The sequence below is a fragment of the Sorex araneus genome, chromosome X (assembly GCF_027595985.1).
Source record: "Sorex araneus isolate mSorAra2 chromosome X, mSorAra2.pri, whole genome shotgun sequence".
Lineage (NCBI taxonomy): Eukaryota > Metazoa > Chordata > Mammalia > Eulipotyphla > Soricidae > Sorex > Sorex araneus.
The window spans coordinates 367,208,918-367,235,784 of NC_073313.1; the positions used below are offsets into that span (position 1 = coordinate 367,208,918).

General features: G+C 49.6%; 1 protein-coding gene across 1 annotated transcript in view; it reads left to right on the top strand.

The window, feature by feature from the left end:
* The first annotated feature begins 3,785 nt into the window (after nt 1-3,785).
* SPAST (spastin) overlaps nt 3,786-26,867 on the top strand; it is a 43,005-nt gene continuing 19,923 nt past the window's right edge. Inside the window, exons 1-7 of the mRNA XM_055120908.1 lie at nt 3,786-4,218; nt 11,044-11,130; nt 13,870-13,953; nt 18,818-18,913; nt 21,605-21,792; nt 24,113-24,246; nt 26,107-26,200. Of these exons, the coding sequence (XP_054976883.1) occupies nt 3,915-4,218; nt 11,044-11,130; nt 13,870-13,953; nt 18,818-18,913; nt 21,605-21,792; nt 24,113-24,246; nt 26,107-26,200 (987 nt within the window). The 5' untranslated portion in view covers nt 3,786-3,914. The remainder of the gene's footprint in view (nt 4,219-11,043; nt 11,131-13,869; nt 13,954-18,817; nt 18,914-21,604; nt 21,793-24,112; nt 24,247-26,106; nt 26,201-26,867) is intronic.

Genomic DNA, 26,867 nt, shown 5'->3' on the forward strand with positions numbered 1-26,867 from the left:
AGTGGTGCCAGGGGTTAAACTTGGGTCAGCTCTTCCCCTTATCCTATCTCATAAGCCCTAAGGCAGTACTATTTTTCTTTTAAAGACAATTTTAGCAAAATGTCAATTCAGAAATTAAATTTGAGTAGAATATAAACAGCCTTATATAAATGTAAAATTACTTTATATATAAAGTAAAATTATAAATGTAAAATATAAATGTAAAATTACTTTTTGGGGGAACTCTAGATTTCTTTTTTATTTTTGGGTCACACCCGGTGATGTGCAGGGGTTACTCCTGGCTTTGCACTCAGGAATTACCCTTGGCGGTGCCCAGGGGACCATATGGGATTTTGGGAATCAAATCGGCTGCGTGCAAGGCAAATGCCCTACCCGCTGTACTATAGCTCCAGCCCCAGATTTTTTTTTTTTTTTTTTTTTTTTGCTTTTTGGGTCATACCCGGCAATGCACAGGGGTTACTCCTGGTCTGCACTCAGGAATTTCCCCTGGCAGTGCTCAGGGGACCATATGGGATGCTGGGAATTGAACCCAGGTGGACCGCATGCAAGGCAAACGCCCTCCCCGCTGTGCTATCGCTCCAGCCCCGCCCCTAGATTAAAAAAAAATTTTTTTATTAGTGAATCACCGTGAAGTAGTTACAGACTTACAAGCTTTCATGCTTGCATTTCAGTCATACAGTGGTCGAATACCCATCCCTCCACCAGTGCCCATCCTCCACCACCAATGGTCCCAGTATCCCTCCCCCCACCCCCACCCCATCCCCCCTACCCCACCCCACCTCTGCGGCAGGGCATTCCCTTTTGCTCTCTCCTTTTGGGTGTTGTGGTTTGCAAAAGAGGTATTGAGTGGCCATCATGTTCAGTCTATAGTCTACTTTCAGCCCGCATCTCCCATCCCTAAGGGGCCTCCCAGCTTCCTTTACTTGGTGGTCCCTTCTCTATCTGAGCTGCCTTTTCCTCCAGAATTCGAGGCCAGCTTCTAAGCTGTGACCAGCCCCTAGATTTTTATGTCATGGTCTGATGTATGAGTATTACCTGGCAGGCAGTGCTGCTCCAGGGTCACCCCTGGCAGCTCAGGGCACCTTTAGCTATATATTTCTTAATTTTGTGATAAAAACCTATTTGAAGGTTGAACAACTAAAATTCAAACTGCTCGTCTCAGATTGTGGGTTTAAACAATTTTATTTTGGGGTCACAGCTGGGTGTTGCTCACGTGGCAGTGCTCAGGGGACCATATGGGATGCTAGGGATCAAACCCAAATCTGCTGCGTGTAAGGCAAAACGTTCTCCCCACTGTGCTATCTGGGGTTTGAAAAATGTTAGAAGCAGTTACCATCATCATTATTGTTATCTCTTTAAACTTAAGTTGTTAATTTACTCTGTGCATAAGAGGGTTTTATAGTTCAGTGCAATATTTTGGAAGTGCTTTTGTTTTTTAAGCCATACCAGCTGTGCTCAGGGGTCACGCCTGGTGGGGGCAGGGGATTATTTGTGGTACTGGGGATCCAACCTGGTCAGCTACGTACAAGGCAAGCACATCACCAACTGGACTATTGCCCCAGCCCCTGGAAATGCTTTTTTGCTTTATTTTTCGGGGGCCACACACCTGGCAGTGCTCAGGGGTAACTCCTGGGTCTCCACTCAGGAATTATTCCTGGCAGTGCATGGGGGACCATATGGGATGCCAGGGATTGAACCAGTTTGGACACATCCAAGGCAAATACCCTATGTGCTGTGCTATCACTCCAGTCCCTGGAAATGCTTGTTTACATGATCAAATCCATCTTCAACTCTAATCTGACGCTGGAGAGGTAACAGGCCCCAACAGAGCTGGGTCTGGCTCAAAATGTGAAGAAAAAGAAGGAAAAAAAGAAGAGTGGCGAAGGAGGAGGAAGGGAGGGTTTGATCTCTGGAACCCCATGGTTCCTTTCAGCTCTATTGGAAACAACCCCTAAGCACTGCCGGGTATGTCCCCCCACCCACGCCCCGATAAAGCGAAAATTAGCTGGAGAGACAGTGCAGTGGGTAAGGCGTTTCACTTGTATACAGCTGAACCTTGGCACTCCAAATGGTCCCCTGGGCCTGCCAGGTGTGATCCCTGAGCACAGAGCCAGGAATAACCCCTGAGCACTGCTTGGGTGTGGTCCCCAAAACAAAATAAAACCCCCCAAGATACAGATATTTAGCATTGAGGCTTAGGAACAGCTGAGTGGTAGAATTCCTACCTTGAGAGCAAGAAGCGTGTGTTTGGACCCCAACAGTACTCTTCCAGCTAACAGACCCTGGAGGCACTGTCCTTGGAACCCCTGGGGCCGCGGGAAGTGTGTGGCATAAAAACATGCACCAACCAGTGTGTGTGTGAGCCCCACAGCTAAAGGTCCAACTTCCCGAAGCCCTGCAACTGAGCCAGTATCACAACCAAGTGCATGACTCCGTCGGGCACAACAACTAAGGGGAAGGAGAGGAAAAGCGGAAAGATTCAGACAAACCTCAGAGAAGCAAGTTCAGGAGAGTAGCTTCCTGGGAAATAAAAGAATTGGCGTGCTATTTTTTTTTTTTTTTTTAGGCCGCTGCTACTTGTCTTCTTTGAATTATACGTATGTTATTTATACAAGAGGTTTCATACGACAAAAAGTACTATTCAATAAAGAAGTATTTTCTGGAGAGGTTAGAAATTGACCAGTTGTGAAAGAGAGCACGTGTCAGAATAAACCCAAATGAGCACAGAGGCAGGAAGGGGGAGGGGAGCAGACGGAAGGAAACAGGGAATAGGTCGCTTTTATATGGCCTATGAGATTTGCTAGGGAGTATTGATGGTTTGTGGCCAAAATGTGGAAATTCTTGGTAACTGGCAGTCTCACGTGGTGAACAACGGGGACTTTATGTCAGGGCGTGTGTGTGTGTGTGTGTGTGTGTGTGTGTGTGTGCGCGCGCGCCACGCCCGGCGATGCTCCTCGCTCTGCACTCAGGGGGCCATAAGGGATGCTGAGGGTCTAACCCGGGCCAGCCCCGCGTAGGGCAAGTGCGGTACCCGCTGTACTACTTCTCCATCCCCATACAGATTTTTTTTTTAAATTAAAAACCATCGATTCTACAGAGGAGATAGCCAAATACGTCCTGTCTAAATACTTTCTACTTTAGTTAAGCCTGGGGAATCGTTGATCTCCTCTTACGGATATTTTTTTCTGGATGATCTTAAGTCCGTCTGTCCCTACAGCTGCTTTTCCCTCAATCCCTGGTCTCTTTGGCTGAGATGCAACCTTGTTCGTTTGTTTCGGCCACCCTCAAGGCTGACCGCACCTGCTGTGCACTCAGGGATGCGCCTGGCGGGGCCGTGGGGGGTGCCGGGGACGGAACCCAGCGCGCTACCCGCCGTCCCGCCGCGCCGGCCCCGTTGCAATCACTTTCCGCGGAAGACTTAGAACAACAGTTTCTGTCCGACGCTGAACGAAAGAGCACCATCACATTGCGAGAAAGGAGTCCGGCGAACGAGCCGAGCCGAAGCCCAGCAGGCACCAGCGTGGGGGGACCAGGGTTCGGGGCGCAGGCATGCTCCCAAGGGCCGCAACTTCGGCAGCGCGACGGCGCCCGGAGGACGTCGCGTGCCGAAGTGCACCCTGGGGATTGTAGTTCGCCGGGGGGGGGCGGCGAGAACGCGGCGGAGCGGCGGGTGCCGCACATGCGCACGAGGGGCTCCCGGCAACAAAGACGGCGCTGTGCGCGTGCGCGCCGGAAAAAGCCAGGGCGGCCGTGCGCGTGCGCGGCCGTGCGGGCGGAGGCGGGGCCGGAGCGGCGGCCGTGGAGGCGGCGGCGGTGGCGGCGGGTGGCGCTCCCGGCCCTGACAGGCTCGAGGGGCGGGGCGGGGCGGGGCGGGCGGCGGGTGATGGCGGCGGCGGCGGCGGCGGGCGCTGTGGATGACTTCTCCGTCCGGCCGCGGGAGGAAGCCCGGCCCGGCCCCGCGGCCTGAGCGCGGCCCGCTGCGGCGGGGCGTCGCGCTGCTGCGCCTGCTCGCGCTGCACCTGGGGCTGCTGTGCGTGTGGCTGTGCCGGCGCCTGGGCCGCGCGCTCATGGCCGCCCGCCGGGGCGCCCGCGCCGCGCCCGCGCCCGCGCCCGCGCCCGCGCCCGCGCCGCCCGGGGAGGCCGAGAGCGTGCGCGCGCGCCACAAGCAGGCCTTCGAGTACATCTCGGTGGCGCTGCGCATCGACGAGGACGACCAAGGTACGGGCGGGCGGCGACCCCCGCGACCCCCGCCCCGCGACCCCCGCCCGCCCCCGCGCCGTGCCCGCGTCTCGCCGCGCCGCCCCCGTGAGAGCGCAGGGCCTCGCCCACCTGCGCCCGGACGGCGGCGGGGAGCGCGGGGGGCTCGCTGGGGCTTTGGGGGGCGGCGCCCGTCGCGGTGCCGGCGGGTGGGCGTCTGCTGGGTGCCCGAGGTAGTTCTGCCCGCCCGCCCCTGGGAGGCTTCCCCCTCTGTCGGGGAGGGGCCCGGCCAGCGGTGCGCACGGCGTCCCCCGCAGGCGCGGGGCTCGAACCCCGGGCCTCTGCGTGCGACGCGAGTCTGTCCTGTCGCCTGGCCCCAGTCCTGTCCTCTGTCCTGTCGCCCGGCCCCAGTCCTGCCCTCCGTGTTGCCACTCCAGCCCCTAGTCCCGTCCTCTGTGCTGTCACTCCAGCCCCCTAGTGCCGTCCTCTGTGCTGTCACTCCAGCCCCTAGTCCCGTCCTCTGTGCTGTCACTCCAGCCCCTAGTCCTGTCCTCTGTACTGTCGCCCGGCCCCAGTCCTGCCCTCCGTGCTGCCACTCCAGCCCCTAGTCCTGTCCTCTGTGCTGTCACTCCAGCCCCTAGTCCCGTCCTCTGTGCTGTCACTCCAGCCCCTAGTCCCGTCCTCTGTGCTGTCACTCCAGCCCCTAGTCCCGTCCTCTGTGCTGTCACTCCAGCCCCTAGTCCTGTCCTCTGTACTGTCTGCCGGCCCCAGTCCTCTCCGCTGTACTGTCACTTAACCCCTAGTCCTGTCTGCTGTATTGTCACTCCAGCTCCTAGTATGCTTTTTCCTGCGTGGAAGAAGTTTTCCCCTGCATTGCAATAGGTAGCACTCACTTGCATAGTTTGTTAGCATGTTTATTTGCGCTGTGCTCAGGGGTCACTCTTGGCAGGACTTGGGGTAGGACCGTACGTGGGGCTGTAGGATGGAGCAAGCACCTTCCCGCTGGCCGATCACTCGAGCCCAGCATTTGTTCATCGGCTGTTTTTGTTATTTATTTTGTTTTGGGGGCCACACTGGCTGCATTGAGGGCTTACTCCTGGCCCTGCTCAGGAATCACTCCTGTTAGGGCTCGGGGACCATGTTGGGTGACGGGGACAGAACCCAGTTGCTTTGCCCATGTGCTGCCTCTTCAACTTACCGATTTTTTTTTTTAAGTAAAATTTGCAGTTCTCTTGTAATTTTTCGTTCCTCAAACTCCAGACACTGTTGTAGAGTTAGTTTCATTAAAACCAATTTCCTTTGTATGACCCGGAGTAAGTGGGCTGTAAGGGAAGAAGCAAGTGTTCATCTGTGGGCTGGAAGGACAGAGTGGAGGTTAAGAGCGTTTAAGAAAAGAGACATTTCAGGGAATCCCAGGTGTTTGCGGAAGGAAATATTTTGTTAAGTGCTTCATTCTTCGTCTTCACCATCTCTCAGTAACATCCGATGATCTCCTGGGAAAGGTGCCGCGAGCACCATGTCTCTCTAGGGAGAGCAGCACCTCATTCCATTGGGTACTGTGAAGTTGAGTAATCCGGTTCCAGTGCTGAGGATTGAACGGGGTCAGCCCTGTGCCTGAGCACCCCCTTACTATCTCAGCCCTGTGGGGGAGATGACTTGTAATCAGGGAGAGAATACCAGAGATGGAAGGAAAAGTGGGCGAGGGACATTGACAGTAGTTTTAAAAAGCATCACTTTGGGGGGAGGGGGATTGCTGGGGATAGAACCACGGTTTTCGTTCGTTTTTATTTTTGGGGCCACACCTGGCGATCCTCAGAGGTTCCTCCTTACTCTGCTCAGGAATTGCCCTTGGAAGAGTGATACGGAAAGTCAAGGGTCAAACCTGGGTCAGCTGCCTGCAAGGCCAGCGCCCTCCTCTGTCCGCGCTGTGCCATATCTCTGGCCTCTTGGAGCCCTGGGTTTTAGCCAGTCCTCCTGCGTTAGGGGTCACTCCCAGTTTGGTTCTTGGGAGACCACGTGGTGCTGGGATTGAGCCTGAGCTTGGGTCTCCTTGGGGGCACAGCCGATCCTCGTGTTTTGGGGGGGAGGAGTTTTGGGCCACACTTGCCGGTGCTCAGGGGCTCTCCCAGCTCTGTGCTCAGGCTGTGCTCCCTCAAGACTTCTCAGATGGTGCCGGGGATTGAACTCGTGTCGGCCCCAAACAAGGCACACACCTTAGCCCCGTCTCTTGATATGAGCTGATGCCCTTTGAGTTCTGCGATTGATGCGTCATATGCCAAAGCAAATTAGTTTAAAGAAGCATATTACAGATTTTTTTACCCTTAGAACTGAATTTTTACCTTAAAAATTGAATTTACCCTTAAAACTGGTTTCCTTAGTAACGTCATGCTCTGCTGTTCCCTCGATAACGTAATTTCTGAATCGACCACGAGCACTTTAAGGCCTGGCGGAATAGTGTGGGGATTTAGAGCACCTGCTTTCCAAGCCCAAGGCCGCAGGTTCTAATCCCTGATGTTCCAGATGCTCAGAGCAGGGCTGGGGGAGTCTCTGCTGTCTTAGCCTGGAGCTAAGCCTTCCGGTATCCCTGATACCACAGTGATCGCTGGATGTGTGCAGGCACCAAGAGGGGGTGCAGTCTCTGGCGAGCCTTGCAGCTGAAAACGTGTGTGAGCTCCGCAGCAGGGCGCTGTGATCTCAGGCAAAACCATGGGAGGCCAGAGGGTAGGTAGAGGGGACACTCGCCTGGCACACAGTTGACCCAGGTTCGGTCCCTGGCACTTCGTATGGTTCCCCAGCTGGATATGCCCCAAAATCACAAACACGCGAGCACCACCACCGTAACATGTGTGTCTCAGCTGGGCATGTGAGCATGTGACTCCTGGCAGGGTTGTACAGCTCTGCAGTGATGACCAGTGAGGACCAGGCCGAAAGTGTGCCGCAGCCGGCCAGGCGGGGTAGGGACGGGCCTGGAGTGGACTGAATTTGAACTTATTGTTGTTTGTTTGGGGACCACATCCGACTGCGCTCGGGGGCTTATTCCTGGCCCTGTACTCAGGGTCACTCCTGGCGACTCTTGGGGACCAGATGTGGTGCCGGGTAGTGAATCTGGTTTGGCTGCGCGCAAGGCTAGCTCCCTGACCCCTGTGTCCTCTCTCAGGCCCAACGTTTGGAAAATAAATGGGTGAGGCCCCGGGCTCGAGCCCCAGAATACGCACAGCACATGCACTCACCACACACACCCTTTCGCACGCACAGCTCCTTTCTAGCCAGTTTGGTGCTCAAGTGGTGTTGGTTAATTTGGTGTGTTGAAATGATAAGGCCTGGGCCAGAGACAGAAAGCACATTGTTCTCCACACACGCTGGGAACAGGCCTAGCACTGATGGGTGTGGCCCCAAAAGCAAAAAGCAAAACAAAGATTAAGGCCCAGTTAATCTTTCCCTTGGGCTGGAGCCATAGCACAGCAGTTGGGCTTTCACCTTTCACTCGGTGGACCCGCTGGACCCGAGTTCGATTCCTCCGCCCCTCTTGGAGAGCTCGGCAAGCTACCGAGAGTATCGAGCCACACGGCAGAGCCTGGCAAGCTACCTGTGAGTATTGGATATGCCAGAAACAGTAACAATAAGTCTCAATGAGAGACGTTACTGGTGCCTGCTCGAACAAATCAATGAGCAACGGGATGACAGTGACAGTGACAATCTTTCCCTTAATCAAGGGACTGGAGAGGTGGTACAGTGGGTAGGGCCTTACCTGTGGTTGATCCAGGTTCTGGGTTCAATCCCTGGTATCCCAATGGTCCCCAGGGCCTGCAAGGAATGATTCCTTGGAACAGAGCAGGTAGGAAGTCTTGAGTACTGCCTGGTGTGCCCCCCCAAAAAAAATAAAACAAACCCTTAATTTAATGAAGTAATACACAAATGTGATTTAAATAGTACTTTTTAGACTTTGTTATTTTGGAGGGGCCCACAGCCGATGGTGCTCAGGACTTCTTCCTGGCTCTGTGCTTTACTCTGGCTCTGTGTTCAGGATCAGTTCCTGCCAGAGCTCAAGTGCCTACCATATGTGATGTTAGGAGTTGAATCTGGATCCATTCTGTGCAAGCTGCCTAAGCGCTGTACACTCTCTCTCTCTCTCTCTCTCCCCCTCCCCTCCCATTCTCTCCCCTAAAGATAACTTCTTTGGAGGGAGGGGTTGGGTCACACTTGGCCGTGCTCAGGGCTTATACCTGGCTCTGCACTCAGGGATCCCTCCCCCAGGCTGGGGGGGGTGATGCAGGGGATCAAACCTGAGTCACCACCCACAGGGCAAGTGCCCTGCCCACCACTGGGTCTGTGCTCAGGAGTGTCCCCTGGCAGTACCCTGGGGACCTTTGCAGCGCCAGGGATCTAATCGTGCTCAGCCCCTTAACCCTGCCCTATCTCTCCCACATCTCTCTTTAAAACGTGTTCCTTTGGTGTTGGCACCACACCTGGCAGTGTTCGGGGGACCCTGTGGTTCCAGCAGTCAACTCTGGACCGTCGCCTGTGGAGCGTGTGCTCCGGCTTACTGCGCTGTTCCTCTCGGCCTGGTTTTTGTTGGGGCCGCACCCACAGTGGCCAGGACTTGATGTCCAGGGTTTACTCGTGGCTTTCTACTCTGGTAAAATTCCTTACCGGCCTGGGGGTCTAGCCCAGGTTAGCTGTTTGCAAGGCAAGTCCAGCCCTCTATTTCGATTAAAGTCTCTGGCCCTATTTTGCATTAAAGCTGAGATTTGTCTGAAACTAGCTTTTTTTTTTTTTTTTTTTTTTTGCTTTTTGGGTCATACCCGGCGATGCACAGGGGTTACTCCTGGCTCTGCACTCAGGAATTACTCCTGGCGGTGCTCAGGGGACCGTATGGGATGCTGGGATTTGAACCCGGGTCGGCCGCGTGCAAGGCAAACGCCCTACCCTATGTGCTATCGCGCCAGCCCCATGTCTGAAACTAGTTTTGACTAGCGATGGAGCTCACTGCTAGAACTCATAATCGTGCGCATGTGAAACCTTGGTTTGGTCCCACCACCACACACACAATGAAAGCACCCTTCATTTTCCGGACCTCGTCTGGCAGGACTCCCGGGGCTGCCGCTGGCATAGCGTAGGAGTTGTTTCCTGCTGTGTTCCGGCGGCTACGTGCAAAGCAGGTGCTCTCAGCCCCTCACCCCTGCAATCAGACTGTTGTAAATAGAGAGCTGGGGAACACAGGCTCTGCACGCAGGAGGCCTGCTTCAGTCCCTGCCACCAGCTCGTCCCCCAAGGACAGTCAGGAGTGGCTCCTGGACATCAGCAGGTCTGTCCCTCCCAAGTATAAATCAAAAGAGAAGAGTCCTGTTACCTAATGGAAGGATATGTGTCATTTTTTTCAGGAAAGCATTTAATGGATCCCAGCTCTCTGTTCTAGATGCTGCTTGAGGGCCGGAGAGACAGAATAGTGACAAAGTGCTTGCCTTTCATGTGTCTGACCCTTGTTCGATCCCTGGCACCCCATAGGGTCCCTTGGGCCCTGTGAGAAATGACCCGAGTCTGGTGTGGGTCAAAATCAAGAACCCAACAACAGCGTAGATACTACTTGATGAAAACTTACTTCTCCTGCGTGTTCTGACATGTGTTAAGTGTCAGTAAATATCAGCATTCAGGGAGAGTGTATGTTTGTTGTTGTTTTGGACCACATCCCGCTTTGCTCAGGCGTCACTCCCGTGACCATGTGTGGTGCTGGGGATCAAACCCAGACCGGCTGCACTCGAGGCAAACACTTTTACTCCCTTTACCACTTCTCTAGCCCTCTTATTTTTGGTTTGATTTTTTAGTTTGTTTGTTTGTTTTAAGGGTGGGTGTTTCTTTGGGGGCCACACTCAGGCTCAGGGGTATCCCTGGCTCCGTGCTGAGGGGCTGCTCGGGAAGGTGCTTGGAGAGCCAGGGGCGGGTCAGACGTGGGGCTCCCCCGTGCAGACGTGTGCTCTCCCCCTTTGGGCTCCTTCCCGGCCCCCAACGCTCTTCTGTTGTGTGTGAACATTTTCTTTAGTTGTTGGAGCGTCCTTAGGAAATCGGCCCCCTGTGCTAGCCGTTGTATCTGTGCAGAAACGGGGGGAAAGTGGAGCCGGTAGCAGAGCGGGAGCAGTGCAGGTGAGAGACTGACCTACATGTGCCGCCCGTCGTGGGAAGCATGTCAGTTTCCCGGCGCTAGCAGCGGGCCCCACGCGGTAATTACCACAGGGAGAAGAGGAGATTGTGACAGTGGTACTTTGGATAATCACGCGATGACGACAGCTTTTATGGCTCTTCCTCACGCGCCCGAGGCCTACATAGTACAGTGGTTCCGGTTTCCGTGTGGTTTACTGCGCTCACTCGTAGGCCTCCACAGTAAAGGCCTGATGTGTGCTGCTGAGTGAGCTCATCTCTCAGAGCGTTCACTGTAGCGCTGAGGACTTCAGGGTCAAGGCCAGAAGCTGTGGGAATCAAGTCCCTTTCTGAGGCTGGAGGGGCAGCTCAGGGGTATGAGTGCGTGCTGTGCCGCAGGAGCCCCGGGCTGGACTCTGGCATCGCACGGTGACCCAGGCTCTGGGCCGGGAGGAGCTTCTGGAACACCACTTCGGTGCCCCTGAACCCAGACAAATTAAAAAAAGCCCAGCCTTTACAGTCTTCCTAGTAATTGTACTTTTAATTTGGGAGCATGTGGGGCCGTGCCTGGGACTCGCTCAGCTCTGCTCAGGGCTCACTTCCTGTTTCCTCTCTCCTGCCTCCGGGTATCAGCCACTAACAGCATGCGCCGGAGAGGCTTAGCGTAGTCTTCACACTCATGAATATTGATACACAATTGTTTCTCTCTTAAAGCAGGACAAAAGGAGCAAGCCGTGGAATGGTATAAGAAAGGTATTGAAGAACTGGAGAAAGGAATCGCCGTCATAGTTACAGGCCAAGGTAGTGTGACGCTTATTTGACTTAGTAGCATCCCAAATTATGTTCATAAGATTGTCCTCATTCCAGATCCATGGTTAAAGATACTTAGCAAATTTTAGAATGTTTTTGTGAACATTTGTATTCCTAGCATTGATACTTTGACACATAAGCGTGTAACCATAGTAAGCGGTCACCAGGAAACTGTCCTCTTCAGACCCTCTGTTGGTGATGTTTTTGTCCTATTTGAAGCCCTCACTTTGAAACCTGGCCCTGTCTTTCTTGTCAGGGCAGGGAAGGAGTTGTTAATGCACAGACTGCCCCTTGCACTTGCAGAGTTACTGGGTGGGATGGTCCAACAGATAGGGTGCTTCCCTTGCTGTGGTCGACCCAGGATTGATTCGCTATCCCACATGCCTGCCAGGCGTGATCTCTGAGTGCAGAGACAGGAGTAAGCCCCCAGCACTGCTCCATGTGGCACGTTGACCAGGGTATATTATATATATGTATATATATGTATTCTTAAAATAACATCTTTCCTGTAACCTCAAAATAAAAATTGAAATTTTGCACTGCTTTAAGTATACAGATAGTGTTTATTGTGTGGGTTTTTTTTTTTTTTTTTGGCTTTTTGGGTCACACACAGCAGTGCACAGGGGTTACTCCTGGCTCTGCATTCAGGAATCACTCCTGGCAGTGCTGGGGGACCATATGGGATGCTGGGAATTGAACCTGGGTCGGCCGCGTGCAAGGCAAACGCCCTAACTGCTGTGCAATTGCTCCAGCCCCCAGATAGTGTTTATTGTATACTTTGTTAAAAGTTTTTTTGCTCTTGGGTCACACCCAGTGATGCACAGGGGTTACTCCTGGCTCTGCACTCAGGAATTACTCCTGGCGGTGCTGGGGGAACCATATGGGATGCTGGGAATCGAACCCGAGTCGGCTGTGTGCAAGGCAAATGCCCTCCCCGTTGTACTATTGCTCCAGCCCCAAAAGTTTTAAAAAGATTTTTATTAAATGAGTGAGATACAGTTACAGAGTTTTTCTTGACTTTCAGTTCTACAGTGTTGCAGCACCCATTCCCCCCGCCCTCCATCAGTGTCCTCCAGTTTCCCTGGGGGTCCACCCCCAAGCCCCCAAGCTGCCTCTGTGGCCGGTGCTGTTTTTTTTGTTTTTTTCACCTTTTTTCCCTTTTAGGCACTGTGGTTTGCAGTACTGTTACTGGAAAGGTATCATGTGTATCCCTTCACCTCCTTTCAGCGCTCAGTTCTTATCTAGAGTGATCATTTCCAACTGTCCCCGTGTACACTTACTTTGGAGGGGGCACACCTGGCAGTGCTCAGGCTTACTCCTGGCTCTGTGTTCAGGGCTCACTCCTGGTAGGCTCAGGAGACCATCTGGGGTGTCAGGGGTAAAACCTTGCCCGGCAACACGCAAGGCAACACCCTACTTGCTGTATTATTGCTCTGGCCCCTGTTTATGGCACACTTAATGTGTGTCCAGATATCATTGTAAGTTCTTTATATAAACTTTTTTTTCCCTTGCTTTTTGGGTCATACCTGGTGATATTTAGGGGTTACTCCTGGCAGTGCTCGGGGACTATATGTGGTGCTGGGCACTAAACTTGGGTCAGTCACGTGCAAGGGAAGCATCCTCCCCACCAAACTATTATTTTGACCTTTTGGCTAGATCTGGCAGTGTTCAGGGCTTACCCCGGGCTCTGCGCTCAGGAGTCACTCCCCATGGTGCTTGGGGGAAACCAGATAGGTTGTCAGGGATTGGACTGGCTTAGCTGTCTGCAAGGCAAGGGCCCTGCCCACTGCACTCTCTCCGGCCCATGTCTTTATGAACAACATGTATAAGTCACACTCTTCTTTCTCAGTTGCATAGAAGAGTTTTAACAAAATGATTTATAGAATAATAATATTTAAATAAAAGTATTTTTTTCTTAGAAAAAGGCCAATTAATGTATGACATGTTCCCTTAGTACTTAGAATTTGAGCTTTGTTGGCCATCTTATAGTCTGATTTATTTGTGGTTTTCGTGCCATGCCCAGCAGTGCTCAGGAGTTCCTCCTGGTTCTACAGATTCAGGAATCACTCCTGGCAGTGGGGACTGTATGGGATGCTGGCCGCGTGCGAGGCAGAAACCCTTCCTGCTGTACTATGGCTCCAGTCCCGCTCACTTATTTAGACATAGCTCTAACAGTGATGTTAATGTCTGTGACCAAACATGCATGCTCAGGTATGACGAAGTGGGTTTCCACTTCAACCTGATACCATTAGTTAGTCGGCGCTGGGATGCAGAACATCTCCCAGTCACAGAGATCTTTTTTAGCTTTTGTTATTTGTTTTGGGACCACGTCCGAAAAGTAAGCGGTGTTAGGGCTTCCTCCTGTCTCTGTGCTCAGGGGCCACTGCTTGGGATCAAATGTGCCAAGAATTGAACCTGAGTTGGCCGCATGCAAGGCAAGCTCCTTGCCCGCTGTACTGTCTCACCAGCCAAAGATTTTTAAACGTATAGGGAAAAATAAGTCTCAGAATCCATGAACTACACGGGCAGTCTGGGATGTCCCTCGTTTGGTCTGAAACTATCATAAGAAATGTGAACATACTTTGTATTATTTGAAGATAATTTTTCATGATTTTTTATTACGAAGACTGACTCCGCATAATATAATTTGCAGCAGTGTTTTTATCTTGAAGCAGAGTTAGTAGGGACATGTGGATATTTACCTCTTTATTTTTGTTTCCTTTTCCTCAGGTGAACAGTGTGAAAGAGCTAGACGCCTTCAAGCTAAAATGATGACCAATTTGGTTATGGCCAAGGACCGGTTACAGCTTCTAGGTATCAGATACTGAGTTGAATAAGTTGGAATGAGAAGTATTGAAAGAGTGACGCTTTGAATGTCAATGAATGTAAATCTTGAAATTGTGATCTGTCCCGTTTTGGGGTTTGATTTTGTGTTTTGCTCACACATGCTGTGCCCAGGGGCTGTTTCAGGTTATGTGCTAAGGGTTTGCTCCTGGCCTCTGCCTGGGCTCGGGTACGATTGGGCTCAAACCCAGGCCTTCTGCCTATAAAGCATGTGCTCTCTCTCTGCTCATAACCCTTTGTGAAAAATACTTACGTAAATTTTTTGTTTGTTTTTGGGCCTTACCCTGTGGTGCTCAGGGGTTACTCCTGACTCTGCACTCAGGAATCACTCCTGGCGGTGCTGGGGGACCATATGGAGTATCGGGGATTGAACCCGGGTCAGCTGCCTGCAAGGCAAGATCTCTACCTGCTGTACTATTATGGTCTCTAAAAAATATTTGTGTAAATTGAATTTACACCAAGTAAATGACTGTGGTGAACTCCTGACTATCATTCAAGTTTATAATTCTTCCTTGTTTTTCTTTTTGGGACATGGCTGGTGATACTCAGATCTTACTCCTGTTTCTGTGCTCAGGGATCACTCACAGCAGGCTCAGGGGACTATTTGGAGTGCCAGAGATCAAACTGGGATCAGCCATGTGCAAGGCAAACATCCAACCCACTGTATTATGGCTCTGGCCAAGTTTAATAGTTCTTTTTTGTTTTTGGACCACACCTGGTGATGCTCAGGGTTACTCCTGGCTCTGCACTCAGGAATTACTCCTGGTGATGCTCCAGGGGCCATATGGGATGCCGGGGATCGAACCTGGGTCAGCTGCCTTCAAGGCAAGTGCCCTACCTGCTGTCACTCTGACCCCAAGTAGTATAATTTAGTAACTTTAATTTTTTTATAGCTTTTGAATCAGAATATTAAGATTCATTGTCTCATTTTCATATAGAAGTACTTTTTAAATTTTTTTTGTTAATGAACCAAAAATTACTATTTTTCCTACAGTTCAACTTTTACCTCATGCACCTCTCTCTATATTAGCTTTCACTGTGTTCTGTCTTTCCTTGATTCTTGGATATAGAACCTTGATCAGATTAAACATTGGTTTTTATTTTATTTTAAAAAATTTTTTTGCAATGATTGGGGCATACCACACTGTGCTCAGGGCTTTTTCCCGGTTCTGCGTTGGCTTAGTGCACGGCAAATAAATGCCCTACCCAATGCCCTATTCCAGCGCCGAACCCCTTCATTTCTATTCAGTTGCTTCTGCACCTTTTCCCAGACATCCGCCAGGGACCTTAGCCCTTTTGACTGCATGCAGGGCAAATGCCTACTTGTATTATCTCTCCAGCCTGAGTTTTAAATTTTTTCCCTTAAACTTTGGGCCCCACGTGGCAGTGCTTGGTGTGGTCCTGTGTGTTGACGGGGGTCAGCCCAGGCCGGCCGCGGCACTGCCTGCGCAGCAGTCCCGCTTCGCTTGCCCCGGGTCTGGCTTGCGGAGCAGACGCAGCTGCTCTGCTGTGTTTGGGGGTGCCGTGTTGTGCGAGGGATCAGACCTGAGGTTCCCTCATGCTAAGATACCCATGCAGATCACTTGAGGTCCCAGTCCCACACACGTATTAAACCCATGCATGTATAATTACATACTTACAAATAAGCTTAAGGGGTCAGAGCAATAGTACAGCAGATACAGTGATTTTGCCTTGCATGGGTTCTGACTCAGGTTTGATCCCCAGCATCCCATTTGGTCCCCCAAGGCTGTCAGGAGTCACCCCTGAGCATAGAGCCAGGAGTAAGCCCTGAGCACCGCCGGTTGTGGCCCAGAAAGAAAGTTAGGTGGAGTTTATCTTTAACTTTCATATATGCCAGCATTTTCCAACCAAAGACCATATGGCTTCCTGTCAGCCCTCAGGGTGGATGTTCCAAGAGAGCCACAGATGCAAACTGAGTAAATGAGAGGCTGTGGCATCAGAGTAGGGGACCAACTAGAGGGACAGGGAGCCACAGGAAGTGAACAGTGTTGGAAGAAAGCCGTGGTCAGAAGAAAATTGAGAAATACTAATTAAACTGTCACTGTCACTGTCATCCCGTTGCTCATCGATTTGTTTGAGTGGGCACCAGTAACGTCTCATTGAGAGACTTATTGTTATTGTTTTTGGCATATCCAATATGCACGGGTAGCTTGCCAGGCTCTGCCGCGTGGGCTCGATACTCTCGGTAGCTTGCCGGGCTCTCCAAGAGCGGCAGAGGAATCGAACTCGGGTCAGCCGAGTGAAAGGTGAACACCCAACTGCTGTGCTATCGCTTCAGCCTGTTATGTTGGATACTGTTATTGGATATGCCAAAAACAGTAACAATAAGTCTCACGATGAGAGACGTTACTGGTACCCGCTGGAACTATTAAAACTAATGTCTGGAGTAAATCCTGAGCACTGAGTGTTCCCACCCCCAAAACAGGTTGGGGGTGCCTAGAGGGTACAGTGGGCATGGACTGACCTTGCACACAGCTGACCCGGGTTTAATCCCCGGCATCTCATACAGACCCTTGAGCACTGCCAGGAGTAGGAGTACTTCTGTACTTCTTGAATGCAGAGCCAGAAGTTACCTCTGAGCATTGCCGGCTATAACCCAAAATTTAAAAACAAAAAAAAAGCCTGTATTTTTGCTCTTTGGGTCACACCCAGCAGTGCTGCTCAGGGGTTCCTCCTGGCTTTGCAGTCAGGAATTACTCCTGGCAGTGCTTGGGGGACCATATGGGATGGCAGGGATTGAACCCGGGCTGGCCGCATGCAGGGCAAACACCCTAACTGCTGTAATATCACTCTGGCCCCAAAAAAAGTCATTCTTACTTATTTCTAGATAATGGCTGTGTGAACTTTTCATATGGTGTTTAATTATTTCAAAATGTTTTTTTCCAATTCATATATTTTATAAACAAATGACTTCCTTCTTAGTATGACCATTTGAAGAGTATATCATTGAGAAAGTCAGATGACCTACCTGTTAACTAGCCGAGGCAAAAGCTCCCCAGGATATTGTATCAACCAGTTTTAGGACACAGGGTTGTGCAGTGCTTTGTGCTTTGTGCAGAAAGGCTGGCCGCGATTTAACCTGTCCCAGAGACCGTTCCGTAAAGTAAGCTCGGTGCCTGCTTGTCTGTGCAAATGTTCGTTTGAGAGTTGTTATGTGTGCTGCATCATTGGATGTGCATTCATTATCTTCCCAGAGCAGAAGAAGAGAATCAGTTATTACAGCTACGAATATTTCAAAAAATGTGGTAAAAATTGAGCCCTTATTTATGAGAGAGGTACGGAGTAGTAATTTCATGTCTATTGTTTTATCTCTGCAGTCCTCATTAACCCAGTGCTGAAGCCTGGTTGTGTTGTGTTTGTGTGCCAGCAACATGGATAGACTCAGAGAGGGTAGGGACGAGAGTGTAGTGACGATGCAGACATGCAGGAGGCCGCTGGCTCGCTCCTGATGGGTTTGACGCTAGAATGAGGGCTCTGATCTTGGGAGGATTCATTGTTTAATGGAGTGGGAATAGTGTGAAAATAATCTTTTTAAATCATCACCTAAGGGACCAGAGATACAGTATAGTAGGGTAGGCGCTTGTCTTGCATGCAGCAGATCCAGCTTCAATCCCGGGCATCCCATATGGCCCCTGAACTCCGCCTGGAGTGATCCCTGAGCACAGAGCCAGGAATAAGGAGCACCACGAAAGGACCAGCCCCTCTCCCCAAAGGGGAAGAGACAGTTTAACACCTCGAGGCTGGTGCTTAGACTTGTGTTAAACTACATTCAGATATGAACGCCCCCTTGGTACACGCCAGCTCACTGAGCTTTAAATAGGAAAACTGTCTGTCCTATTCTGTCCCCCAGCCACTCACTTCCTTTCCCGAGACGGTTGCTATGTCCAGTTTCTTTGGGTACTTTATAGATCAAGTCTGTGTGTAGAAGTATGCACGTGTGTGTTTTTACAATTAAAGTGGCATTAGACACCAAGTTCTTCAGCATCCTGCTGTATTGCCATTGATTTTGCCTATGTTACTGCAACTGAAAATGACATTTGAGAGCCTGGTTTTCTTCCTGGTCCTTTCAAGTGTGCTTCTCCTTTCCTGAAATACCTCCTCTCTGTGTGTTTTCACATACTAGCTGAGAATTTTATCTATAAAACCTTTTCTAAAAGTTTGTGTTATACTTGCCAACTGCTTTTGCTTTGGCGCCACACCTGTGGGTTGCTTGGGGGCTACTCCCAGCCTCAGTGCTCCCACGGGGAGTTGCTTCTGGGGGCCCAAGGAGCCGTGGCTAGTTCAGGGATCTAACCAGGGTGTGTTGCATGCAGGGCAGGTGCTTGACCTGGGGTACTCTCTCTCCCCCTTACTGGGGTGGGGAACAGCTGTGTGCAGGGTTACTTCCGGCGGGTTTAGGGGGACAAGGTGGTATTACGGATCGAATCACAGTCGGCCACATGCAAGACTGGGACTCTGCTGTACTGTCACTCTGCCCTCTTTTTAAAAAGAGTCTCTTAGCTGCCCTCCCTGTGCAATGCTTCAGACAGTAAATAATCAGTAATTGCTCCGGTAACAATAGTGGTTTGGAACTGCCTTAGGCTACCAAACCTAAGTAAGGTGTATTTGAAGGTAGCCATTTACTTAGAAATTTCTGTTGTTTTACTAACTATGTTTTGCAAAATATTTTGTGTAAATGCAAAAAACAAAAAATCCTTGTTATATAATAGCTTCTAATATATTAACTCATTTTTCTATGCACATTTTATTTGTTCATTATGGCTTTTGTTTTTTTGTTTGTTTTTGTTGTTCCTTACGCCACGCTGTGGCATAGAGAAGCTACAGCCAGTGTTGCAGTTCTCCAAGTCACAAACAGATGTCTATAATGACAGTACTAACCTGACCTGCCGCAACGGACACCTTCAGCCAGGTGGGTTTAGGGTAACTAACACACGGAATGGTACACTTTGCGTGGAAAGTTCCTGCGTAGCCTGCAGATTGGCATGGCTGTGTTAGGGTAGACTTGATTAGGTGATGTTTGCACAGAGCTGTATTGACAGTACAGTTGCTTCAGGGCTGTAGAGATAGTAGAGGGATGACGACACTTGGTTTTCGTGTGGCCGACTCCATTTCAACCCATATGGTCCCCTAGTGCCACCAGGAGTAATCCTGAACCAGAGCCAGGAGTTAGCCATGAGCACCGCCAGGTGTGGCCCTAGAATGAAAAAGAACTTTTCTTTGGGGGCCATACTTGGTAGTGTTCAGGACTTACTTCAGGGATCATTCCTGGTGGGGTTCAGCTGGTGGCCCCCAAAAATAAAAAACCAAAACAAACCTTGAAAATAGATATATCCATAGTATCCTTTATATTCATGGTATTTGAACATGTTAGAAATAGATATAGCAGTTCTCAGCAAGCTCTTACGCTTACATAGTTTTCAACCTCTAATACCGAGATGATCAGATAATGGTTATTTTGAGATCAGAGTGTTAATATTAGGCAAGTGTCCTACCTGCTATACTATCACTTTGGCCCCCAAATATGAAAAGATTTATGGGGCTGGGGTGATAGTACAGCAGGTAGGGCATTTGCTTTGTATGTGACTGACCTGGGTTTGATCCCCAGCACCCCATATGGTGCCCTGAGCCTGCTAAGAAGATCTGAGTGCAAAGCCAGGAGAAAGCTCTGAGCCCTTCCAGGTGTGGCTCCAGAATAAGGTTTTTTTTTTTTCTTTTTGGGTCACACCCAGCAATGCACAGGGGTTATTCCTGGCGCTGCACTCAAGAATTACTCATGGCGGTGCTCAGGGGATCATATGGGATGCTGGGAATTGAACCTGGGTCGGCCGCGTGCAAGGCAAACGCCCTACCTGCTGTGCTATTGCTCCAGCCCCTCCAAAATAAGTTTTAAAATAAATAATTTTACATGTTACATTATAAACATCAGTTATTAATGTTAACTATACAAATGTTCAGTAAATTTACATAGCATCTTGATAACAAGATAAAAGACTAATTTTTTTTTTGTTTTGTCATTAAATCCCACCTCCCCCCCCCAAAAAAAAATTAGAATCATTGAGATGGGAACATTCACAGTCCTATCATTTATCTAGAACACTGCAGTTAGACATCGGTAAGCAATAAGATTTAATGAAGGTATTCTATTGGAGCCCGAGTGATTGTATGGCAGGTAGGACACTAGCCTGGCATGTCACCAACCCTGGTTTGACCCCCTCGCATCACATATGGTCCCCCAAGAAGGAGTGATTCCTTAGTGCAGAGCCAGGAATAACCCCTGAGCACTGCCCTGTGTGGCATTCCCGCCCCACCCCCCCAAAAACTGAAGGTTATCCACACATGCTTATTTGCATATAAAGCACATAAAATGCTTGGTACGTGTAAAGTTGTCTTTTTTTTTTTTTTTTTTTTGCTTTTTGGGTCACACCCAGCGATGCTCAGGGGTTCCTCCTGGCTTTGCACTCAGGAATTACTCCTGGCGATGCTTGGGGGACCATATGGGATGCCGGGGATCGAACCCGGGTCGGCCGCGTGCAAGGCAAACGCCCTACCCGCTGTGCTATTGCTCCGGCCCCGTAAAGTTGTCTTTTAAAATTGACTTTAAACTCAGTAAATACAGACTCTGAACTTCCATATAGTTTAGTGGTACTATAATGGTACCTTAATCAAGGTACTGCAGTGCTTTTATTTATTTTTGGCTTTTCCGGCCACACTTGGCAATGCTCAGGAGTTACTCCTTGCTCTGCACTCAGGAATCACTCCTGGCAGTGCTCAGGGTACCATATAGGATGCTGGGAATTGAACCCGGGTCAGCCAAGTGCAAGGCAAATGCCCTACCTGCTGTATTATCGCTCCCGCCCCATTGCAGTGCTTTTTTGGTATTCTTCATACAACCTACCTCTAATGCCTTTACTGCATTTTGGTTAAGATATTTGATCCCTTGATAACTTTATTTCTCTTTCAGTTCTACGAGTAATGTTTCTCTTTCCTAGAAATAGGCATTCTTTATCAAACTATTAAAATATGTATTAGGAAAAGGAGAAACCTAAATAATTCTGTATACTCAGTGATAGTTCTTCCAAATACCTAATCCCTGGGGCCTGCGCGATAGGACAGCAGAGAAGGTGCTGGCCTTGCACATGGCTGACCTGAGTTTGACCCCAGCATCCCATATGGTCCCCTGAGCGTGCCAGGAGTGATTACTGAGCACAGAGCTAGGGGTGAACCCCTTAACATCACCAGGTGTGACTCAAAAACCTGAAATAATGCTTGGCCTACTATTTGGGTGAAATCTTTAAGAAAATTTTTCCAGGGGCTGGAGTTATAGCATAGCAGGTGGGGCATTTGCCTTGCATGCGGCCGACCCGGGTTCGATTCCCAGCATCCCATATGGTCCCCGAGCACCACCAGGAGTGATTCCTGAGTGTAAGAGCCAGGAGTGACCCCTGTGCATTGCCGGGTGTGACCCAAAAAGCAAAAAAAAAAAAAAGAGAGAGAAAAATTTTCCAAAGTTCAAATTAGTTTGAATTTTGCGAATCTGTACTTATCTTTAGTATTTAGCTGAAATTTTCTAACCCTGCTGGTCTTACTTTTTCCTTGCTAGAAAGTGGAGCTGTTCCAAAAAAGAAGGATCCCTTAACTCACACTAGTAACTCGCTGCCTCGTTCGAAAGCAGTGACGAAAACTGGATCCACAGGCCTTTCCGGCCACCACCGGGCGCCCAGCTACAGCGGCCTGGCCTTGGTCTCTGGAGCCCGCCAGGGCCCTGGGCCTGCGGCCGCTGCCCAGAAGGTATCGGGAGGGGCGCTCTGTGCTTGGGGTGTTCGGGGAATGGCCAGCTCCCACAGTGCTCGGGCCTTTTCCAAGTGATCCCCGGGGCATGGGGCCGTGCGCGGCAGTGGGGGTGGGGGTGTTCCCTGGGAGGAGGCGGGTGCTGGGTAGTGGTGAAGCTGGAGGTAGAAGCCTTGTCAGCCCAGGGCACAAAACCGTAGTTTACAAAAAAAAAAAAAGCACCAGGTTGGGGGGGGGGGGTGGCAGTGGTGGAGGGAAGGGGTCAGTGTTGAAACATTGTATTCCTGAAACCCAGGCATGAGTAACTTTGTAACTTCACGGGGACTAAACATTTTTTTAAAGCCTGATCCCAAGGGTTGGCAGGCAAACACACGTGTATGAGGAATTTGAGCCCGTTCTGGCCACTTGAGCCCAGAGCAAGGCAAGAGCCTCTGCTCCTGTGCTTGGTCTCTGGCCTGGAAAACAGTGACTTTAATGGCTGTTTTTACAGATAGAAAATCTGAACGTTATAGTTGCTTATATTTGTCATAAGTGCCTTAGAGAATTGATAAGCTTCCATAAGCCAAATGTAATTTTCTTAACAGTATGCCCGGAGGGGCAGGAGAGAGAGTATACAGCAGGTACGGCACTTGCCTTACATGTGGCTGACCAGGGTTCGTACCTGGCACGCCGCATAGCCCTGCGAGCCCTTCAGGAGTGATCTCTGAGCACAGCCCTGAGCACTGCCAGGTGTGACTCCAAAACAGACACAGATACATACGTACATACACAGCCCCGGAGGGCTGGGGTGTAGCTCAGCACAGCCCTCAGTGTCATCTCCAGTCGTGAGAAATAATTAAAAATCGGGGCATGAGCAGTAATACAGTGAACGTGTATTCTTGTCTTGAACGTGGCTGGCCCAGGCTCCACCCCAGCCCCTGGTGTGGCCCCTGAGCATCCCAGGAGGGAGTTTCCGCCCAAGGCGCCAGGGGAAGCCCTGGGCAACACCTGGGGTGGACCAAAAAATTTTTAAAAATCAGTAAGGTGACATGCTGTTGGGATGCAAGTTTTTTTTTTTTTTTTTGTGCCCCCTCCAGTAATGCTCAGGGCTTCCTGGGTTGTGCTTAGAAGTCAGCCCTGCCTGGAGGGGCTGGTGAGGCACATGTGGGCTGGGGGTTGAATTCAGTTGCCGCGTTTCAGGCAGCGCCCTGCCATACTGCCTCACCTGCCTCTAAGGAGCAAATGATTTCACCCCTTCTGGGACTTAACTAGACTTTTTGACTAAATTTGCTTATCCGGTCTGTTTTATACAGTGTTCATTTCATATCTGTTGTTCTGAGCCAGGGAGACATCCCAGTGGACTTGAGTGCATGCAGGATTCCCCAGGTGATCACGGGTACCACAAGGTCCCCTAAGTACCACCAGGAGCTCCCCTGAGCATTAAGCCAAGAGTAGCCCCCAAATACTTTTGGGTGTGGTCCCTAAAATAAAATAAAATAAAATAAAATTGGTAGTTCTGTGTAAATTTGCAGTATTTCACGAATTTGGAGTTTTGTTGCAGTTCTAATGACAATTATATGATGAATTATATTAAAGAACTTTATTTATTTATTTATTTATTTGGATACACCCAACTGTGCTCAGGGCTTACTCCTGTCTCTGCACTCGGGAATCATCTGGGACAGGTTGGGGGACAATGTGGGGCTTTGGGGATTGAACCCAGGTCTGCTTTGTGGAAGGCAAACCCTGTATCTTCTATCTCTCTGGCCCAGAGAATTTTTTTTTACTGACTGTGGGTATGCCAGTGATGCTCCAGGGTCACTCCTGGCCCTGCACTCAAGGGACCATATCATCTGCCAGGGATTGAACCTTGGTCAGCCGAATGCAAGCTCCCAAAGAATTTTAAAATTTTATAATAACTTAATCTCACTGGATAAATCTTCCATAAATTTACTTCATGTGAAGATCGAAATGCAGGAGGTTTATTTTGTCTGTTTCTTGTTCTTGAACTACACCTGGTTGTGCTCAGGAGTTACGCTTGAGGGGGCAGATGAGACTGTTAGAATATGTATTAGGGAAAGGAGGAACAGGGCTCGGTCCTGCGTGGGCGGGAACTCAGTGCACTGTGGGAGATTAGAGCCAGGTCAGCTGTGTTCGAGACAAGCGGCTTCAGCCCCAAAGGGAGTTATTAGTCAATGCTGTTTCTTCTTGGTCTAATTACACAGTTTTTGAATTTTCAGATTTGGCTGCCTATGAACATTTAATTCTGAATGTTACATTTAATTAACTTATGAAGATTGTAAATATTGTATTTTCACATTAACACTTTGTGTCCTTTAAGAACACTCAAAAAACAAACAGAACAAACAAGCCTTCTACCCCTACAACTGCTGCTCGTAAAAAGAAGGACTTGAAGAATTTTCGAAATGTGGACAGCAATCTTGCTAACCTTATTATGAATGAAATTGTGGACAAGTAAGTTTTGTCACTTAAAGTGTTAAATTCTTTGATTTTGAATTTGTTCATAAACTGTAAGTGAACTAGGAGATGAATGCCTTGTCTAATTTACATATGTATTTGTTTTTTGGGCTTTCTTTGGTTTGTTTTGGGCCACACCCGCTATGCTCAGGGCATATTCCTGGGTCTAGGCTCAGGGCTCTGTCCTGTGGGCTCAGGGGACCATGTGTGTGCCGGGGATAAGACCAAGGTCGGCTGCATGCAGGGCAAGCACCTTACCTGCTATACTCTCCTGGCCCCCAGTGTTTATTTTCATGAAGGTTTTCAGGGTCTGAGCCATAGTACGGTGTGTAATCAAAGTATATGTATGAATGGTCGCGGTGGCTCTCTCCTGCTGCCTGTGTTTGGTGCTCTCACGCCGCTTCCCCCACCCCTCGGAGGCCAGTGGTGATGGGCGGAAAAAAGAGGGAACGAGGGCCAGGCTGGTTGGTGTCAGTTGCAGTTTATTCCATTCCCATCTCCACTCTCCTTGATTCTCCCCCGATCTTCCCCGTCCCCGGTCCCCCTCATCCTCCTCTTGGATCCTGCTCCTTCATCCTTCTCCTTCCTGCTTCTGTCTCCCTCAGCCCACTCTCACAGCCTTAAATCCAAAGCATGAGGGGTTGGGGTAAGAGTTACACATAGATGTGGTCATACAGTCAGCAGGGGTGAAGTCCTTCCCTCAGGGGAAGCTTCTTCTAGGACAAACTCTTAATCAGTCAGCGACCACCCAAGAGCGAAATTCCATCCATGGGTTCGTTTTTCTCCTTCCCTTAGTCCAGCAATCATATAAACATTCATAATATTAGTCATTTTGTATGGCCACAGTAAGAGATACACTAAGCTTATAGAATTGCTGTCCTGGGGGCATCTCACTATAGATCTCAGACTACAGTGCTCAGGCCAGAGTAGTCTTTCCTAACCCTAGCAGGGTCCTAATTCGGTTTTTATTTTTTGGATCATGATAGAATTTGTCCATGACCATGCTCGTATAGTTAAGTATTGTGATGCTTTGGCCTGGCCCATTTCAATGACAGGGTAGCTCACAGGTTGCCCTAGGTCCATCCAGTCCCTCGTTGGGACCCTGCTTTTGGGGTGCTAGGAACTAAGGGCAACTGAGGCTTAAGTTGAAAAAGCAGATGTCCGGGATTGAATATTATTTAGAGTCAATTAACTCCCAAGTTGCAAAAGCGTAATATTAACTGTCTTCCTGTGTCTATACAAAATGGACATTGCTTTAAAGTAAACTATGCAGTAGACAGAAGAGAAAGGCAGTGTTTCACTCATGAATACAAATCAAGTGTCCTTAGAAGGATCTCACCTTACACATTAACAGAGTCTGATTGGGGGGGAAAGGTGATAGGGAAGAGAGCACAGAGAAGAGGTTACATATAAACACAGAGGAATGGGAGGGTCTCCGGAGCACTGTAATGGGTGTAACCCGATAAACCTAAGCTCCCTGTGGCAAGGGCGAAAGGACAAACCAATGTTAAACCTAAAATGTTTAGAGCTATATTCCAGCATCACAGCGGGTAGGGCGTTTGCCTTGCACGCAGCCAGCCTGGCTCCAATCCCCGGCATCCCATAAGGCCCTCCAAGCACCTCCAGGAGTAATTTCTGAGTGCAGAGCTAGGAGTAACCCCTGAGCATCACTGGATATGACTGAAAAAAACAAAAAATAAGGTTTTCAACTGCTTTAAATGTAGAAAACTATTTCTTTACTAATTTCACCATAGTTAGAGGGTTTACCTAAAAATGACAATTTTATAGACCTCAACTTCATATTATAATAGATGAAGCATATTTTCTTGTGGAACTAATGAAAATTCTGTTTCTTAGTGGGACAGCTGTTAAATTTGATGATATAGCTGGCCAAGAGTTGGCAAAACAAGCATTGCAAGAAATAGTTATTCTTCCTTCTCTAAGGCCTGAGGTAAGAACTTTATACTGTGTCTACCTATAACATTTCCCACTCTGAGTCCATAGTCGCATAAAGAAGCATGTGAGCTATGCTAGAATGAAAATTTTTGTTAGTAGTTTAATTTTTTTTTTTATGTACTCTTCTTGCTGTGCTCTGGGGCTCAGGGCTTGGGGCCACTCCTGGCATTATTGCACTCGGCTGTGTAGATGGTTTGGTGCTCAAGCTATGCTCTTCTTGGTGTTCCCAGCAGTATTTGGGGACCAGGTAGGGCCGGTGATCAAATTCAGGGCCTCTGCGTGCCAGGCACGTGGTCACTGCGCTCTCACTGCCCCTCGGTTTAGTGATCCGTGTTTATGTGTGTGTGGGAAGCAAAATAGATTTATTTAAAGAAATGTACTTAGAGCAATGTGATGGGAGAGAAAGAAAGAAATGTGTTCATGAGAGAACATGGGCTTTCCAGAGTGGAAAAAGCCATTCTAGAAAAAAGGGTGGTGGGGGGCTAGAGAGACAGTTCAGCGGGGCAGGCGCCTGCCTTGCATGCAGTCAGCCCAGGTTCGCTCCCCGGCCTCCCATATGGTCCCCTGAGCACAGCCAGGAGGAACCCCTGAGCACTGCCAGGTGTGCCCTAAACTCCTCTTCCCCAAAAATGAGTTAAGTTATTGATGACTGTTTATAGGAG